The 18,489-nt window shown below is 47.0% G+C and overlaps 1 protein-coding gene across 3 annotated transcripts in view; it reads left to right on the top strand.

The window, feature by feature from the left end:
* The first annotated feature begins 242 nt into the window (after positions 1 to 242).
* The window catches only part of TNKS2 (tankyrase 2), a 146,039-nt gene continuing 127,792 nt past the window's right edge, over positions 243 to 18,489 (top strand). For all 3 annotated transcript variants that reach the window (XM_075348759.1, XM_075348762.1, XM_075348761.1), the window contains exon 1: positions 243 to 537. In XM_075348759.1, coding sequence (XP_075204874.1) covers positions 336 to 537 — 202 coding nt within the window. In that variant the 5' untranslated portion in view covers positions 243 to 335. The remainder of the gene's footprint in view (positions 538 to 18,489) is intronic.

Raw genomic sequence — 18,489 nt, forward strand, 5'->3', positions numbered from 1 at the left:
ACGTCACGTGACAGCTCTTGCCTGCCTCCGCTTGTCCCGTCCCCGCTCCGTGTCGGTGCAGAGTCCTGTCCCGGGGCGGAGGGGCCGCTTGGCAGAGAAAAGGTTACGGAAGGGGATGGAGCGCAGTCACTGCTGAGAGACGGCCCATACCGTGGGACGACACGGCGACACGCGGGGGCCAGGTGCGGGCAGACTCCCCCGGTGATGGCCTCCGGGTGTCGGTGACGCGCCCGGGAGTCGGTAAGGGGGTCTGCGGCCTGGGAGCTCAGGCTCTGCACGGTACTCCGGCTCCTCCTTCCTCCGTGCACACAGGCGGGGACTGCTGCTGGTGGAGGATGTCAGGCCGCCGCTGTGCCGGGGCCTCTGGCTCTGCTGCCGCCCACGGAGACACCGGAGGAAGCGGGGAGCCGGCCCGGGAGCTGTTCGAAGCCTGCAGGAACGGGGACGTGGAGCGGGTGAGGAAGCTGGTGACGGCCGACAACGTGAACAGCAGGGACACGGCGGGCAGGAAATCCACCCCGCTACACTTCGCTGCAGGTGAGAGGCCGGGGAGGGCACAGTGCGAGGGGGTGGGGGAGAATGTATATAAGGGGGGATGGAGTATAAGTGGTGGGGGGCACAGTGCGAGGGGGTGGGGGAGAATGTATATAAGGGGGATGGAGTTGAAGTGGTGGGGGGCACAGTGTGAGGGGGTGGAGTATAAGAGGGGTGGCACAGTGCAAGGGGTGTATGTGGGGAGAAAGTATATAAGGGGGGATGTAGTAGAAGTGGTGGGGGGCACAGTGTGAGGGGGGGGTATAGGTGGGGGCACAGTCCGAGGGGGTGGGGGAGTATGTGGAGAGAATGTATATAAGGGGGGGATGGAGTATAAGTGGGGGGGCACAGTGTGAGGGGGCGGGGAGTATAGGTGGGGGGCACAGTGCGAGGGGGTGGGGTGGGGAGTATGTGGAGAGAATGTATATAAGGGGGGATGGAGAATAAGTGGTGGGGGGCACAGTGTGAGGGGGTGGGTGGAATAAGTGAGGGGGAGAGTATAGGTGGAGGGCACAGTATGAGGGGGGAGTATAGGTGGGGGGAACAGTGCGAGGGGGTGGAGTATGTGGGGAGAATGTATATAAGGGGGGATGGAGTATAAGTGGTGGGGGGCACAGTGAGGGGGTGGGTGGAATGTGTGAGGGGGGGGAGTATAGGTGGGGGGGCACAGTGCGAGGTGGTGGTGGGGAGAATGTATATAAGGGGGATGGAGTATAAGTGGTGGGGGGCACAGTGTGTGGGGGGAGGGCACAGTGTGAAGGGTGGAGTATAGGTGGGGAGCACATTGTGAGGGGGTGGAGTATAGGGGGTGGGGGTACAGTGCGAGGGGGTGGGGGGGGGGAGTATGTGGGCAAAATGTATATAGGGGGTAAAGTATAAGTGGTGGGGGCACAGTATGAGGGGGTGGAGTATAAATGAGGGGGCACAGTGTGAGGGGGTGGGGGAATATGTGGGGGTGAAGTATAAGTAGGGGTGGGCACAGTGCGAGGAGGTAGGGTTGCAGTATGAGTGGGAGCACAGTGCAAGGGGGTGTGGGTGGAGTGTATGGGGGTGGAATGTATATAGTGGGGGGGCAGTGTGAGTGGGTAGTGGAATGTTTATAAGTGGGGGAATGTTTAATGTGGGGGGTGGAGTATATGTGGAGGGATTTATATATTGGGGGTGGAGTATAAGTGGGGGCATGTAAATAATGGGAGTGGAGTATATATGGGGTTTGGGGGGCATGTATATAGTGAGGGTGGAGTATATGTGATAGTGGGGGAGTGTATATAAGTAGGAGTGGAGTGTATGGTGGTGCAGTGTGGGGGGAGTATGGGGTTGGAGTATGTTGGTGGGGGAGGTGGACACACTGTTCACAGTTGAGAAGAGACGTTTGGGGTCAGGACTTGTCCCTTCCTGCAGCTTCGCCTCTCCGTTACGCCTGGGCTGCACTCTGTAGCAGTGTCCTTTCTCCTCTGTAGCAGTCCTCAGTAGCAGCCAGACATGTCAGTCTGTCCGGACAAATATCTGCTGTCCTTGTGCAGCAGCATAAAGTGAAGCTGTGTGTGGATCCATTCACTGATGTTCTCCGCCAGATCTCCTCCAGGGACGCGGGCGATTTCTGTACTGCACGTTCCTGTTTGTGTTTGGACTCATCCTGACATCGGGCTTCTGGTGAGCCTGCTGTGTGATACTTTGCTGTGTCAGTGAGACATACTGCCCATTCAGCGCTAATGAAGCTGGGAGACCTGCAGATGTAAGGGCCGCTGTGTGCTTGTCTCATCGTCTGTGACAGCAGTAATGTATCCCGCAGCTCCTACTGTTACAATAAATGGGATGACGTCAAATCCAACGTGAAAACAGACCTTTAGAGATTTCACTTTCCAGGCGGAAATCATTTTGCCAATAAAGTAAAAATTGTCAGCTGCTTGTTGTAGCAGTGTTTTGTCATTGCCATGTACAGTAGGTTTTAATTACATTGCAAAATTCATCTGTAAATGAAATGTTTCTCAGGGCCCAACTGATTGGGGGCATTTATTACACAGTGGGGTGGTCTATGGCCATAGACATCGGACTGGTCCAAAGTGCCTGAGAGGCCACTAGTGATCACTGGAGCTAACGTTTACAAGGGCATATGATTGGCAGTCATCAGCCCACGTAAATGGGCCTTTGTATATGAATCTTATCACTAGGAAGTAGCTGTGGCCTCCACCTCTAGTTTTCAGCTGCTTTATTTCAGAGGGTGTTATTTTACAATTTTAGGTTAATGCTTCCTTAAAATTTGCTGTGAAGACTTTAGTGATTCGGAGTATGATGGATTAGACTCCGATGTGAATCATGAGACATAATAGGCTCCTTATGCCCATCACAAGGTATTGCCCCAGGTTTTGGTTTTTAACCGTTCCAGACTTCTGGAACATTTTTAATAACGAAAGTGTTCATCTTCAACTGCATTGGCATTTTTTTGTCTTGCTATAAAGAAGGCTAGGAAAGGAATGAGATTTATACTCCCATGAACCCCTTTATGACATTTGATGTACATTTGTCATGGTCGGGAAGGGTTACCCACAAAATTACATAAATGCACGCCACTAGGATCGTGCGGGCATGGGCTGTAGCCGCATGATCGTTGCTGGTCACTCAGTATTAGTTATAGCAGAGCTCCGGCTGTCACTGCCAGGGAAGGTCCCCGCACCGCCCTTGGATGTTTAACCTCATAAATGCTGCGATCAATAGCGATGGGTCACGACAGCCTCCTGGTCTGCCATATGAGGCTACATGCGCACGCTGCTTTTTTGGCTGCAGTTTTGTTGTCAGAACTTTCTGACATTTGACTTCCCAGCAAAGTCTATGAGAAGTCAGATTTGCTATGCGCACGTTGCAGTTTATTTATCAGCGTTTTATTTGTCAAAAGTTTGTGACAAATAAAATGCAGCATGTTCATTCTTTCTGCGTTTTTGTCAACATTTGTCACAAAAACGCAGCAAAAACGCAGGGTGTGAAAAACGCACCGAAAACGCACCTAAAATTACATGCATTTTTTGTGACATTTCCAGGCTCTCTGACAAGGTGCAGTTTTGGCTGCAGTTTGTGAACACAAAAAGATGCAGCGTGCACATGTAGCCTAAGGCATGCCTGGTAGATCATGCCAGGAGCATGGTCAATGAGGCTTCTGTCAGTACAGTCAGAGTAATAAACAGTAATGTCCCAAATGGGGAATAAGTAGAAAAGTTAAATTGTAAAAATATTTTTTTATAAAATCAGAAAAGGACAAAAAGAAAAAAATATATTATACCAATAAATGCTTATTTTGTTATTTAAAAACAAAAAAAGTACACATTTGTTAGCGTCGCGTCCGGAACAACCCAATCTGTAAGGCCTAAGCCACACGGCGAGAAAAACGGTGCAAGTGGAGTGCGATAAAAAATCGCATTCCACTCGGACCAATATTAGCCTGTCAGCACACATGAGCAATTATTTTCTCAGCCCTAATCGAGCCGAGAAAACAATAACAGCATGCTGCGAGTGCAATGCGATCCTTGTTTCTCTCGCACCCATTCAAGTCAATGGGGCGAGAGAAAAATCACACTGCACTCGCAGAACACCGGTGTACCGCGAGTGCAGGGCGAGAATGGCAATAGCCGGCTACGGAGTAGAGAGGGAGATAAATCCCTCCCGCCCCTCCTCAGTGCCGGCCCGCCTCCCCCCCGCATCTGAGGTCTGCTCGCACTAACGGACCTCAGTCGCAGGGACACTTGCATGACACTCGGCTCTGCTGTACTGCCAGCGTGAGCCGAGTGTCATGCGAGGGGCTCGCAGTAATCCCCGTGTGGCCCCAGCCTTAAACTCACACTAGTTAACCCCTTCTGTGAACACCGCAAAAAATAAAAAGTTAGCAAAAGCGGTTTTCATCATACCGCTGAAAAAAGGTGGAATAAAACACGATCAAAAAGTCATATGTAAATAAAAATGGTACTGCTGAAAACGTCATCTTATCCCCCAAAGAAAAGCCACCATACAGCTCGCTCAGCGAAAAAATAAAAAAGCTATAGCTCCCAGAGTACAGCAATACAAAAACAATTTTGTTTTCTATAAAATGTTCATGGCTTATAAGCGGCAAAACATAAAAACAATGGTATCATTATAATCGTATTGCTCTGAAGAATAAAGCTGTCTTATCACTTTGAACACGCAGTTTCTTCTTGGTTCTGCCTCATAAAAAGCAGAATAGAAAACGATCAAAATATATTATGTGCCGCGAAATGGTACCAATAAAATCTCCAACTTGTTCTGCAAAAAACAAGCCCTCACATGACTGTCAGCAGAAAAATACATAAAAAACAGTAGCCTTTAAAATTTGGTGACTTATAGAGCGCTATTAATTCCACAGTGCTTTGCAGACACCATCATCACTGTCCCCATTGGGGCTCACAATCTAAATTCCCTCTCAGTATGTCTGTGTAGTGTGGCAGGAAACAGGAGAACCTTGAGGAAACCCATGCAACATCTGCAAGGAGTTTGTATGTTTTCCCCGTGTTTGTGTGACTTTCCTCCCACACTACAAAAGCGTACTGATTGGGAATTTACATTGTGTGCACCAATAGGGATAGTGATGTAAAGTGCTGCAGAAAATGATGGCTATATAAAAAAAATATATACATACACAGTGGGTGAAATAAGTATTTAACATGTCACCAAGGTTCTAAGTAAATCTATTTCTAAAGGTGCATCCCATTCAATTCACACCTTAGATGTCCATAAATTACCGGAGTAATGAGAAATGACTATGAACAGGTAAAGAGTATGGAACATGCTTACTGAAATGTGTTCAATACTTTGTACAAATGTTTGTTGGTAATGACCGCTTCAAAACTCCTCAGGTATGGAGAAACTAGTCATATGGATTGCTCTGGTGTGAGTTTGGCCCATTCTTCCAACACACTCTTCAAATCCTGAAGGTTCTATGGGCTCCATCCGTGACCTCTGAGCTTTAGTTCCTTCCATAAATTTTCTATTGGATTCTGGTCCGGTGATTGGTTCGGCCTTTCTAGTAGCTTTCGGCCTAAGCCACACGGCGAGAAAAACGGTGCGAGTGGACTGCGATAAAAAAAATTGCATTCCACTCGGACCAATATTAGCCTGTGTGTCAGCACCCATGAGCGATTATTCTCTCAGCCCTAATCGAACCAGCATGCTGTGATTGTAATGTGTCTTGTTTTTCTCGCACCCATTCAAGTCAATGGGGTGAGAGAAAAATCGCACTGCACTCGCGGTACATCGGTATACCACGAGTGCAGTGCGAGAATGGCAGTAGCCGGCTACGGTACGGAGGAGAGGGAGATAAATCCCTCCCTCCCCTCCTCCGTGCCGGCCCGCCCCTCCTCAGTGTCTGCCCGCCCCTTGCAGCTGAGGTGTGCTCACACAAACGGACCTCAGTCGCAGGGACACACGCATGACACTCGGCTCCTGCTGTGCTGCCAGCGTGAGCCGAGTGTCATGCGAGGGGATCGCACTAGTGCCCCGTGTGGTCCTGGCCTTATTTTCTTTGTCTGAAACCAATTTCGTTAGCTGGGTGTTTGGCATCATTGTCTTGCTGACATGTTCACCCTTGTTTCATCTTCATCATCCTGGTAAATGGCAGCAGATTTTTATCAAACATGTCATGATACATTTGTCCATTCAACCTTCCTTCAATTAGATGAAGTTTGCCAGTGCCGTATGCTGAAAAACTGCCCCATACCTTGATGTTCCCATTTCCAAACTTCACTGTTGTATGGTATTTTTGGGGTGATTTTACCTTTTGGCCTCCAAAGATGGTGTGGCATCCAAAGAGTTCAGTTTTGGTCTCATCTGATCAGATTCTACAGTGGAACCTTGCTTAACGAGAACAACCCGTTCTGGGAGTGCGCTTGTTAACCAAGTTACTCGTTCAGCAAAGCAAGATTTCCCATAGGAAATCATTGCAATGCAGACAATTCCTTCCACAACTAGTTAAATGTCCCATCCTGGTCCCCTTTTCTCCATTCCATACACGCACACGCACATATTATATGCTCACCTTACCTTCCGTTCCATCTCTGGTCTCCTGGGATTTGCTGTTCTCTGGTACGGGCCGTGTATCGGGTTACCATAACGATGAGGGAGGAACTTCCTGCCAGAGTGCTGACGTCAAAGGCAGAGCCGCTTGCTTCTGATTGGCCAGCGCGCTGCCTTTGAGTAGTGGTGACAGGAAGTTTCTGCCTCGTCGCTATGGATGCCGATGCACAGCCTGGAGTGGAGCAGAGCGGCGAACTACAGGATCCAGGAGGCAGGCGTTGAAATGGAAGGTACACATATTATATGCTCACCTTACCTTCCGTTCCACCTCCGGCCTCATGGTACTTGTAGTTCGCCGCGAGCATGTCGCGATGTACCCGGGAACTACAAAAACCATGAGACCGGCGGTGGAACCGAAGTTAAGGTGAGGATAATACTGTGTTGTTGTTTGTGTGGACTGCAAGTGCGGGTCAGAGCGCGGTGGATGTACGGAACCGGAAGTGTGTGCGGTGAGGATTTTGCTCGCACAGCAAAGCTTTCTCGTAAACCGGGTTACAAATTTACAGAAAGCTTTGCTTGTTAAGCGAAATTCTCGTTAAGTGGGTTACTCGTTAAGCGAGGTTCCACTGTATTCTCCCAGTATTTCAGTTTTGTCTAAATGTTGTTGAGCAAACTTTAAACACACTTGAATATTTTTTGTTCAGCAATGGAGTCTTGTGTGGTGTGTACACACAGGCCAATGGAAGCTGATCTGCATAACTTATTGTTTTCTTTGAAACAAATGTAGCTGCTGACTCCAGGCCTTTCTGCATCTCTGCACAGGTGGTCATTGGCTCTTGGAGAACTATTCTGCGAATTCTTTTTGCTCCTGTGTCTAAAATGTTGTGAGGTAATTATGTAATATAGCTCCGGCATACTCCAAGAAATGTAGAGAAAAAATGTGATGCTTCAGTGTATTTTATTTTATTTGTGCATAGGCAAAAGTCCCAACATTTCAACCATAAAGCTGGTCTATATGGTTGAAATGTTGGGACATCTATCACAATCTATCACAATCTATGGTTTATAACTTACGTTATCTTCTGTAAGTCAAGTGAGGTATAGATCTGTGTTCATTTACTCAAAGGCACCTAAAATCGATAGCCGTGATTTTTTTCCATTGATCAAAAGAACATTTCAGTTTATGGTTTCACATTGATTTTTCCAGTTTTTTTTTTTTTATATTCCCTTTTGCTTTTACAATGTTCTGTACAAGTAACCAGTCTAGTATGTGATTAGAGTACAAGATTGTATTACCGTAAACGACATTGTATGTGTTCATATAGACATGGAAAACTGGCACTTTACATCTAAGCCCCCTGTCATGTACTTGACTTCCGGTACCTTCACCTCTTACAGACGCCACGCCGGTCTCGTGGTGCCATCTTATGCTGGTAACTTCTGATCGTCCAGAAGTTGTCACAAGCGCTAAAGGCATCTCTTTGAGGCCAGAGCGAGGCTCTCATAGACTTGTATTGAGTTTCGACCTCCAGCACACTCCATGAAACACTGAAGCCATTCAGCAAGACGCAAATTGCCAGACACCGACCGCAGCAACACTGGAAACAGATGATGATACTGTAAGGCTACTTTCACACCTCCGGTTTTTGCTCTGCGGCACAATACGGCGCTCTGCAGAAAAACCGCAACCGTTTTTTTTGCCGCCGGTTGCGTTTTTTTTTTTTGCATAGACTTACATTAGTGCCGTATTGTGCCGCATGGGCTTGCGTGCGGTCCGGTTTTTGCCGCATGCGGCAGATTTAGCCGATGCCGCGGCCGGATGGAACGTTGCCTGCAACGTTTTTTACTCCGGCAAAAAAACCCGCATCGCGCCGCATCCGGCCGCTGTGGCGCATTTTTTCAATGCATGCCTATGGACGCCGGATGCGGCACGATGCGGAAAAAACCGCATCCGGCCGCCGCATGCGGTTTCTTCCACTGCGCATGCTCAGTAGCGTGCCGCAACCGGAAAACAACGGACAGGCCGCATGTAATAACTTATGCAAAGGATGCGGTGTTTTCGTTGCATAGGTTTCACAGCCGGATTGAGCCGCAGTGCTCAAACCGGATGTGTGAAAGTAGCCTAAGTGAGTTTAAGACGGGGGCAGGGGATTTAGATAGAAAGCTTCACTGCAGCAGTCCAATAAATATACACACTGGAGTGGTGCTATAATATTGATTATTTATTAATTTTCTTTGTTTAGTATCTAATGAAGGTGAAAGCTTTGGGTTCAAAACATATTGATTTTCTTGTCTGCCTAAAATAAAATTCTGCAAGTGCTTTCTTTTCGAGTGCCAAGTGCTTTAATTTACTTATAACTAGTGATGGGCAGACCCACACTATAAAAGTCCAGATCCGCACAGGTTCAAAAGAACCTGAACACCGACCCCAGGCCCAGAGTTCTCGGGCAACTCCGGATAATGATCTGGGTCTGGCCACCCGAGTAATTTAAAAAAAACTAGCTAAGAATGAAGCAAGAGCTTTATACTTACCGGTCTCCGTGCGGCTGTAACTCTATTTCCAGGCCGCGCACTCTACTTCCAGGGCCGCTCAGTATCTTCAGGCATATGCACTACTTTCCCGCACTGCTTTCCTGCCCGCTGGCAGTTCCAACATCTCTGCTTGCAGTCAGACAGCACTTCCAGCCTGTGTGACAGCGTGTCTGACTGCAACCAATCAGAGGCGCTGTGTGTGTCTAGATAAATGTAAAAATAAATAAAAATTGGCGTAAGGTCCCCCCATATTATGATACCCAGTGCAGATAAAGCATATGGCTACAGGCTGCAGCCCTCAGCCGTATGCTTATCTTGGCTGTGTATCAAAATAAGAGGGACTTCATATGGCTTTTTTTTTTTTTTTTTTTTAAATAATAAAAAATGAAATGACGGGTTGTCCCCACCCCCCTTCCCCAATTTTGATAGCCAGCCATTATAAAGCTGGGAGCTGGTATTATCAGGCTGAGGAGGCCCATGGTTATTGCAGCGAGCCTCAAAATAGCAGCCTGCAGCTGCCAAGGATTGTCGCATCCATTTAGATGCGACAATCCTGGCACTTTACCCAGCTCATACCGATTGCCCTGGTGCGTTGGCAATCAGGGTAATAAGGGGTTAAATCAGCTGACAGCTGCCACTGAACCCTAGATTAGTAATGGGAGGCGTCTGAGACCCCCCCCATTGCTAATCTGTAAGTGAAAAGAAATAAATACAAACAACAAAAAATACTTTATTTGAAATAAAATACAAAAAACCCCACAACCTCTTTCAACCCTTTAATAACCCCCAAAACACCCAGGTCCGACTAAGCCACATGAGGTGTCATGACAATTCTAGCTCTGCCATGTCTGAATTGTCAGCGCACAGGCATAGGACATGACCGCCCACTGTGAGCTTTAGGCAAAGACTGAGGTGCAGCTATGAATAGTGACTCACTCATTTTATTTGCGGTCACAACTGAGGTTCCCATGGTCCTCTACCTGGGATTGCAAACAACCTGAGGGACGTCACCGCTCATCGCCGTGGCTAAGTCATTCTCTGCTTGAAGCTCACAGTGGGTGGTCATTTTCTGTACCCACGCTGTCGCCTCAGATGTAGCAGAGCTGGAATAATCATGGGAGCTTGTGTAGATTACATTGGACCTGGGTGTTTTGGGGGTTAAAGGGAACCTGTCAGCAGAAATTTTGCCCAAAACCTAAAAGATTCCCCCTCTGCAGCTCCTGGGCTGCATTCTAGCAAGGTTCCTGTTATTATTGTGCCCCCTGTGAGACCAAAATAAGACTTTATAAAGTCTTACCTTTTTGTATGGCAATCTTTTTTTATAGTCACGGGGGCGGGCATTCTGGCGTCCGTTATTCTCCCTCCTGGTCCTTATTGTCGTGCCCCATCGCTCCTTTGCATAGCTAATGACGCCGCCCACTGCTCCTGCGGTCCCCGCGCATGCCCAGTGCCAGTCTCACGGGACTGAGCACAGTGTGCCGCTGGTGAGGTGTGCGCGGGCACGACATTATGGGCGGCACTGTGATTGTCATCAGCAAGTACCCGCCCATAATGTCGTGCCCGCGCTTTCCCCTCTGACTCCACCGTTCTGCGCAAGCGCTAGCCATATGGCCCCACATCACCTCCCATCTATTTTCTGCTCCAGGGAAAGATGGGTAAGAGGTGACGTGGGGACATATGGCCAGCGCTTGCGCAGAACGGTGGAGGCAGAGGGGAAAGCGCAGGCATGACATTATGGGCGGGTACTTGCTGATAAAAATCACCGCCCATAATCTCTTGCCTGCGCACACGTCACCAGCGGTCACACTATGCTCAGTCCCGTGAGACTGGCACTGGGCATGCGCGGGGACCGCTGGAGCAGTGGGCAGCGTCATCAGCTATGCAAAGGAGCGATGGGGGACAGCAATAAGGACCAGGAGGGAGAATAACGGACGCCAGAAAGCCCGCCCCCGTGACTATAAAAAAAGATTGCCATACAAAAAGGTAAGACTTTATAAAGTCTTTATTTTGGTCTCACAGGGGGCACAATAGCAACAGGAACCTTTCCAGAATGCAGCCCAGGATCTGCAGAGGGGGAATCTTTTAGGTTTTGGGCGATATTTCTGCTGACAGGTTCCCTTTAATAAAGGGGTGAAAGAGGGTGTTTTTGTTTTATTTTTTCAAATAAAGAATTTTTTTCCGTGTTTGTGTTAATTTCTTTTCACTTACAGATTAGTAATGCAGGGGTCTCTTAGACCTCATTCCAGCCTGAGAATACCAGCTGTCAGCTTTATCGTGACTGGGTATCAAAATTGGGGGGAGGGGGAGAACGCATACTATTTTTTAAAATTATTTAAATTAAAAAAACAACGCATGTGGTTCCTCTTATTTTGATACACAGCCACGATAAGCGCATGGCTGGGAGCTGAACCTGTAGCCATATGCTTTATCTGTGCTGGGTATCATAATATGGGGGGACCCATACACCATTTTTTTTTTTATTTTTACACCAATCTAGACACACAGTGTCTGTGTGCAGTCAGACACACTGTGACACCGGTTGGGGGCGCAGTCTGACTGCAACAAGTCAGATGCTGGGACTGTCGATGGGCGGGGGAAGCAGTATGAAAGATGGGTGGCCTCGGAAGTAGAGAGAGTCCTGGAAGCAGTTTCAGCCGCACAAAAGCTGGTAAGTATAAAGCGCTTGCTCTATTCTCCCTATCCCTTCTACCACCATTTGGGACCCCACAGACTTATCTGGCCGGGCGCCGATCCCTTTATATCTGGGATCAATTCCGGGCCTGAACAGAGGTTTTTTTTTACCCGGTTGGAACCGCTGATCTGGGGTATTTGCGAGTCCACCCATCACTACCATATAATTGAGTGGAATCCTTTTTGAGCAATAGAAAAGAAAAAAAAAATATCAGAAAAATAACACAATAACTCTAATACCTCCCGGCAATGTTGAATAATTCTACACAGACCATATCTTTATATAGTGTACGTCACATTACAAGGGTTACAAATACATAAATTGTATATTGAGATTCCGAGGAGCCAGGTAACTCTTCCTGGCAGTTTTCTGCACTAGGCTTGATCAATACTGGATTTTCAGGTAAGTTCATTTAGATCCTAGTAGTACTGTACATATAAATAACAAGAAAAGTCAACAAATGGGAGTCATTCTTATACACTGTACTACTGCGATCTTGGTATAATTACCTGAGAATCCAGCATTGATCTTCAATTATGCATAAGGCAGAAATTGCCAGGAAGAGTTACCTGACTCCTCTGTATCTCAATGTGCAATGAATGCATTTTCTCTGAAACCCTTGTAATGTGACCTGAGCTATATAAAAATATTGTAGGTTACACAATTATGTCATAGCATGCACTATGGCCAGGAGGTGTTACCCAAGCATATGCTTTCCTTCTAATATTTAAAAAAAAATTGTTTAAAAGAACAGAGTCCTCAGTGGTTGATATCTTTTAATGGCTAACTGAAAAGATGGTAATAATAGCAGCTTTCGAGACTACTCAGGTCTCTTCATCAGGCATGGTATAACACAAAATCTGAAGTCACATATTTATACACAACAGGACATAGAATGGGGCAGTAAAAAAGAAAAAAAAGAAAAACCAACCACCAAGTTATATAAAACAGAACTATCACTATGGCAGGGGGCAAACTGTTGTGGCCATAAATTTTGCTGCAGTTCAGTGTGAAAGTTTTATTGTCCTCTGATAAGGGTCTGGTCCGGGCTGTGACACGCTCGGATGGTCTCAGGAGCACATCTTTTAACTGATGTAAAAAGACATGAATCCATGAGACACATTCATTCCTGCTCTGAATGTGTCAAAGGTCATCATAAGTTTGTACTCCCATAGTCTTCTGTCTCTGGGACTTGAAATTTCCTTTCAATACCAGCAATTTCATGTCCATGATGCTGTGGTCTGAGTTACAGAAATGTTTGGCCACAGGTAGATCCATCCTTTTTTCTCTAATTGTGTGGCGGTGAGAATTCATCCTTGTCCTGAGCTGTTGTCCGGTCTCCCCTACATACAGACCCCCAGTTGGACATTTGGTACATATAATTAAGTACACCACATTGGTTGTGGTGCAGCTTGAAGGTACCTGGGATCTTGTAGTCCTGATGTGATCTGGGAATCTTTATCTTGTCCGTTGTCAATATTAATGGACAGGTCTTACATTTTTTCTGGTTTCTGGTTCTGATGGATACACGCTACTATAAAAAATTGGAGTCTGACCCTACACAGAACTATTACAAGGAACTTAACAAGTTGGCCTCTTGTCTGCCTGACATATCCATAAGAACTGATGAACTGATACCGGTGAGTTCAAGAATAGGCACATTCTACATGCTTCCCAAAATTCACAAATCTGGAAACCCAGGAAGACCCATCATTTCATGTGTGGGCACCCTCACTGAACAAGTCTCTGGATGGGTAGAGGGGGGTATCCTTAAACCCTTGGTGAGGGATACCACCAGCTACATCCAGGACACTACTGACCTATTGAAAAAACTATCAGCAATAGGTCCTCTTCCAGAGGGAACCATCCTTGCCACCATGGATGTGGAATCCTTGTACTCGAACATTCCACACCAGGTTGGATTAAATGCCTGCAAAATTTTCCTGGAAAATACAGGAACTGATGCCGATTCTGTGGTGAAGCTTACAAAATTCATCCTCACCCATAATTACTTTGCATTTGACAATGTCTTATATCTACAGGAGACTGGGACTGCAATGGGAAGCAAAATGGCACCACAATATGCTAATCTTTTCATGGCCAAGCTTGAGAGTGACTTTTTATCCTCTTGTCCTATCAGGCCTCTGGCCTACTACCGTTACATTGCCGATATTTTAATCATCTGGACAGAGTCTGAGGAGCAGCTGAAGACCTTCCATGAACACTTTAATCAGTTTCATCCCACCATCAACCTAACACTTAGCTACTCCTGCACTGAAATCAACTTCTTGGACACCATCATTAAACTACGGAACAATGAAATAGAGACATCCCTGTACAACAGGGGTCAGGAACCTTTTTGGCTAAGAGAGCCGTAAACGCCACATATTTTGAAATCTAATTCTGCGAGAGCCGTACAATATGTTTAAAGGGCCATTGACAGATCAATCGCTCCAATGTTCACTTAGTACAGCAAGGAATGCTCCTCCCTGCTGTATAAAGCCACAACTGGACTGAAACAATGGTAATTAGCAGTAAAAAAATCAAATAAATAACTTACATTGTGAACTTGCGATGCATGACATCAGTCCAGCAAGTCTGGCTTCTTCTTTTTCCTGCGCATGACTGGAAGCTGGCATTCTTCCCACCTGATGTTGAGAGAATGCCAGCTTTGAGGCATTCGCAGAAGAAAGAAGCTGGAATATTGGACATGTCACACAACGCATTGTCAGTTATGTCACTTATCTATTTTATTATTTTACAGCGAATTATTGTTTAGGTCCAGCGGTGGCTTAGTGCAGCAGAGAGGAACACTCCTTTGTCTACTAAGTGACCGCTGGAGCAATTGTATCTGTCAGTGGCCCAGACACCCTGCTTCCCATACAGCCTGCACCCCCCCATATCACACACACACACTGCTCCCCATACAGCCTGCACCCCCCATATCCCACACACTACACCCCCATATGTCGCATACCCTGCTCCCCATACAGCAGGAACCCCCATATCACACACACTACACCCCCATATCTCACACACCCTGCTTCCCATACAGCCTACACCCCCATATCACACACATTACACCCCCATATCTCACACACCCTGCTTCCCATACAGCCTACACCCCCATATCTCGCACACCCTGCTTCCCATACAGCCTGCACCCCCCATATCACACACACACACTGCTCCCCATACAGCCTGCACCCCCCATATCCCACACACTACACCCCCATATCTCTCACACCCTGCTTCCCATACAGCCTGCACCCCCCAGATCTCACACACTACACCCCCATATGTCACATACCCTGCTTCCCATACAGCCTGCACCCCCCATATCACACACAATACACCCCCATATGTCACACACCCTGCTCACATATCTCACCCTGCCTGTACCCCAACTTACCCCTCTCAAACACTCTGCACCCCTTCACATGCTTCTGTCACAGTCTGCAGCCCTCATATGCCCCTCACCCTGCAGCCCCCCTCACCCTCATGTCCCCTCTTTTCTTATTACCAGTCATGTGTCCAAATCTCCTTCAGGATTCAGTTCTCTTGCTTTCTGCCTGGCATCCTGTGTCTCCTCCCACACAGTCACATGGGCGTGACATCATCGCAGGTCCTGCAGGATGGAGATTCCGTCTGCTGTGCAGGTCAGGACTAGCACTCCTGCAGCTCAGACATGGCTGGTGGCCTCTCCAGGTCAGGGGCCCCTCTACTGACACTGGGCTCCCCTGACTCACAGTTCGGCCACTACACAGCAGCACTACACATAGACGCAGAGCGGCTGCCGGGCCCCTATGTGTACTAGTGCCGCTGTGTAGTGGCCGGCCTGTGAGTCAGGGGAGCCCAGTGTCAGTAGAGGGGCGGCTCACTTCTCGTTCCCCCGCTGATCCGGTCTCCTCGGCGCATCGTCCATTGCTGTCGCTCGCTGACCTCTCAGCAGGCGCGCAGTGATGACGTCACCGCGCTCGCTGCAGAGCTGTCAGAAGAACGCCGACAGTCACAGCGGGGAGAATGATAAGAGAGAGAGCGCGCCGCTCACTCTCTCATCATTGCTCTCAATTGTATCGGCACCTGCGATGCCGATGCAATTGAAAGCTCGATCCTCGGCGGGGGGCGGTGACAGCGCGGCCACCGGGCCCCCCTGAGTAGCGGTGCGCCACTCCTGCCACCGCGAGTGGGCCCCCCCGGCAGCTGACCGGGTTTGCCGGGTGCTGGCGCCGGCCCTGATCCTTCCCATAGACAGGTAGGAGCCCTGTCTGCGAGCCAGATACGGCCATCAAAAGAGCCATATCTGGCTCGCGAGCCATAGGTTCCCGACCCCTGCTGTACAAGAAGCCAATTGACCGTCCAACATACCTGAAATGGGACAGTTTTCATCCAAAACACATAAAAATCTCTATTGTATACAGCCAGGCTATCAGGTACAATCTGATATGTTCTATATCTCCTACATTATAAAACTAAATCCACATCTGGAGGTGTTAAGAGGAGCTGCACAGAAACTACAACCATTACTGCAAAAAGATGCATGGTTAAAATCTATTTTTCCAGACCCCCCACTTCTGTGTTTTAGGCAGCCCCCAAATCTAAGAAGCATCATTGTCAGAAGCTCCCTGTCCTCTCCAACACCAACAGGAACATCTCCCTGCAACCAGAAAAAATGTAAGACCTGTCCATTTATATTGACAACGAACAAGATAAAGATTCCCAGATCACATCAGGACTACAAGATCCCAGGTACCTTCAGCTGCACCACAACCAATGTGGTGTACTTAATTATATGCACCAAATGTCCAACTGGGGATCTGTATGTAGGGGAGACCGGACAACAGCTCAGGACAAGGATGAATTCTCACCCCACACAATTAGAGAAAAAAGGATGGATCTACCTGTGGCCAAACATTTTTGTAACTCAGACCACAGCATCATGGACATGAAATTGCTGGTATTGAAAGGGAATTTCAAGTCCCAGAGACAGAAGACTATGGGAATACAAACTTATGATGACCTTTGACACATTAAGAGAAGGAATGAATGTGTCTCATGGATTCATGTTTTTTTACATCAGTTAAAAGATGTGCTCCTCTGACCATCCGAGCGTGTCACAGCCCGGACCAGACCCTTATCAGAGGACAATAAAACTTTCACACTGAACTGCAGCAAAATTTATGGCCACATCAGTTTGCCCCCCTGCCATAGTGATAGTTCTGTTTTATATAACTTGGTTGTTGTTTTTTTTTTTCTTTTTTACTGCCCCATTTTATGTCCTGTTGTGTATAAATATGTGACTCTTCAGATTTTGTGTTATACTGAGCCTGATGAAGAGACCTGAGTAGTCTGGAAAGCTTGCAATTATTACAATCTTTTCAGTTGTCCATTAAAAGGTATCAACCACTGAGGACTTGAGTTCTTTTAAACATTTTTTTTTTTATCTCTACTGGCTAACACGGTACAAAGATATATTTTACTTGTATTCTAATATTTATTCATTTTTCTGTGTAGTATCTGATTATGGTCGAGTCTTTGGGCTCAATACATTATATTTGTTTTCTGGATTGCCTACTATAAAATTCTGCATGTAATTTCTTTTTGGGTGCCAAGCACTTTGATTTACTTATAAGAGTGGCCTCCTCCTTGAGCAAATATATCTGCAGAGCTAAAAGTAAACCGCGCCCGACCAATTCTACTTGTATTCTTAGAGCATTAGTTCATGGCTGCGCTTCATACAGAAATCCAGCTTTTTTTGTTCAGAATAATCACTATTTTTCAGACCTAAAAATCCCCCTTTAAAATAAAATTCTTTTAGTTTCTCCGCACTTGAAGCAGTTTAATTGATTTAGTGATCTGGTAAAAGTAGCAATGCCCTGCCTAATAAACCTAAAATAAAACTTTTTTTTTTTCTCCTTTAATCATTTGATCAAATTGCCCTTTTCTTCAAAAATGTTCAATGGTTTCTTATGTCTTACTTTGGTGGCCTAACATCTTGTGGTGTTATATACAAGGTGGAAGCAAAGCCGAACTTTGGGATCTGAAAAAACGCAGCAAAAACTGCGTATTGGCTGCAGCTTTTGTACTGCCAGACAGAAAAAAAGCGACAAACAAGCAATGTGTGAATATAGCCTAATATCTGGAGGAGGCTGCAGATTGTTTTTAATTTTTGCATTGCTATGCTATGGCCTATGCAGGAGAGCTGTGTGTTCGTATGGCTTTTTTTTAGGCTACGGTGTACTGAATACCTCAATGGAGGGGTCAGATAAAGGCAAAAAGCAATATTGCAATTGTGTTTTGGATGTAATGAAGATTACAGTGGGACCACATTTTGATAGTTTATATGATGGATGATGATGATGATGATGGTGGTGGATGATGATGATGGTGGTGGATGATGATGATGGTGGTGGTGGATGATGATGATGATGGTGATGGTGGTGGATGATGATGATGGTGGTGGATGATGATGATGGTGGTGGATGATGATGATGATGGTGGTGGCTGATGATGGTGGATGGTGGTGGTGGATGATGATGATGGTGGTGGTGGTGGTGGATGATGCTGGTGGTGGTGGTGGATGTTGATGATGATGGTGGTGGTGGATGTTGATGATGATGGTGGTGGTGGTGGTGGTGTTGGTGGATGAGGATGGCGGTGGATGAGGATGGCGGTGGATGAGGATGGCGGTGGATGAGGATGGCGGATGATGATTG

The sequence above is a fragment of the Anomaloglossus baeobatrachus genome, chromosome 5, assembly GCF_048569485.1.
Source record: "Anomaloglossus baeobatrachus isolate aAnoBae1 chromosome 5, aAnoBae1.hap1, whole genome shotgun sequence".
Taxonomy (NCBI): Eukaryota; Metazoa; Chordata; class Amphibia; order Anura; family Aromobatidae; genus Anomaloglossus; species Anomaloglossus baeobatrachus.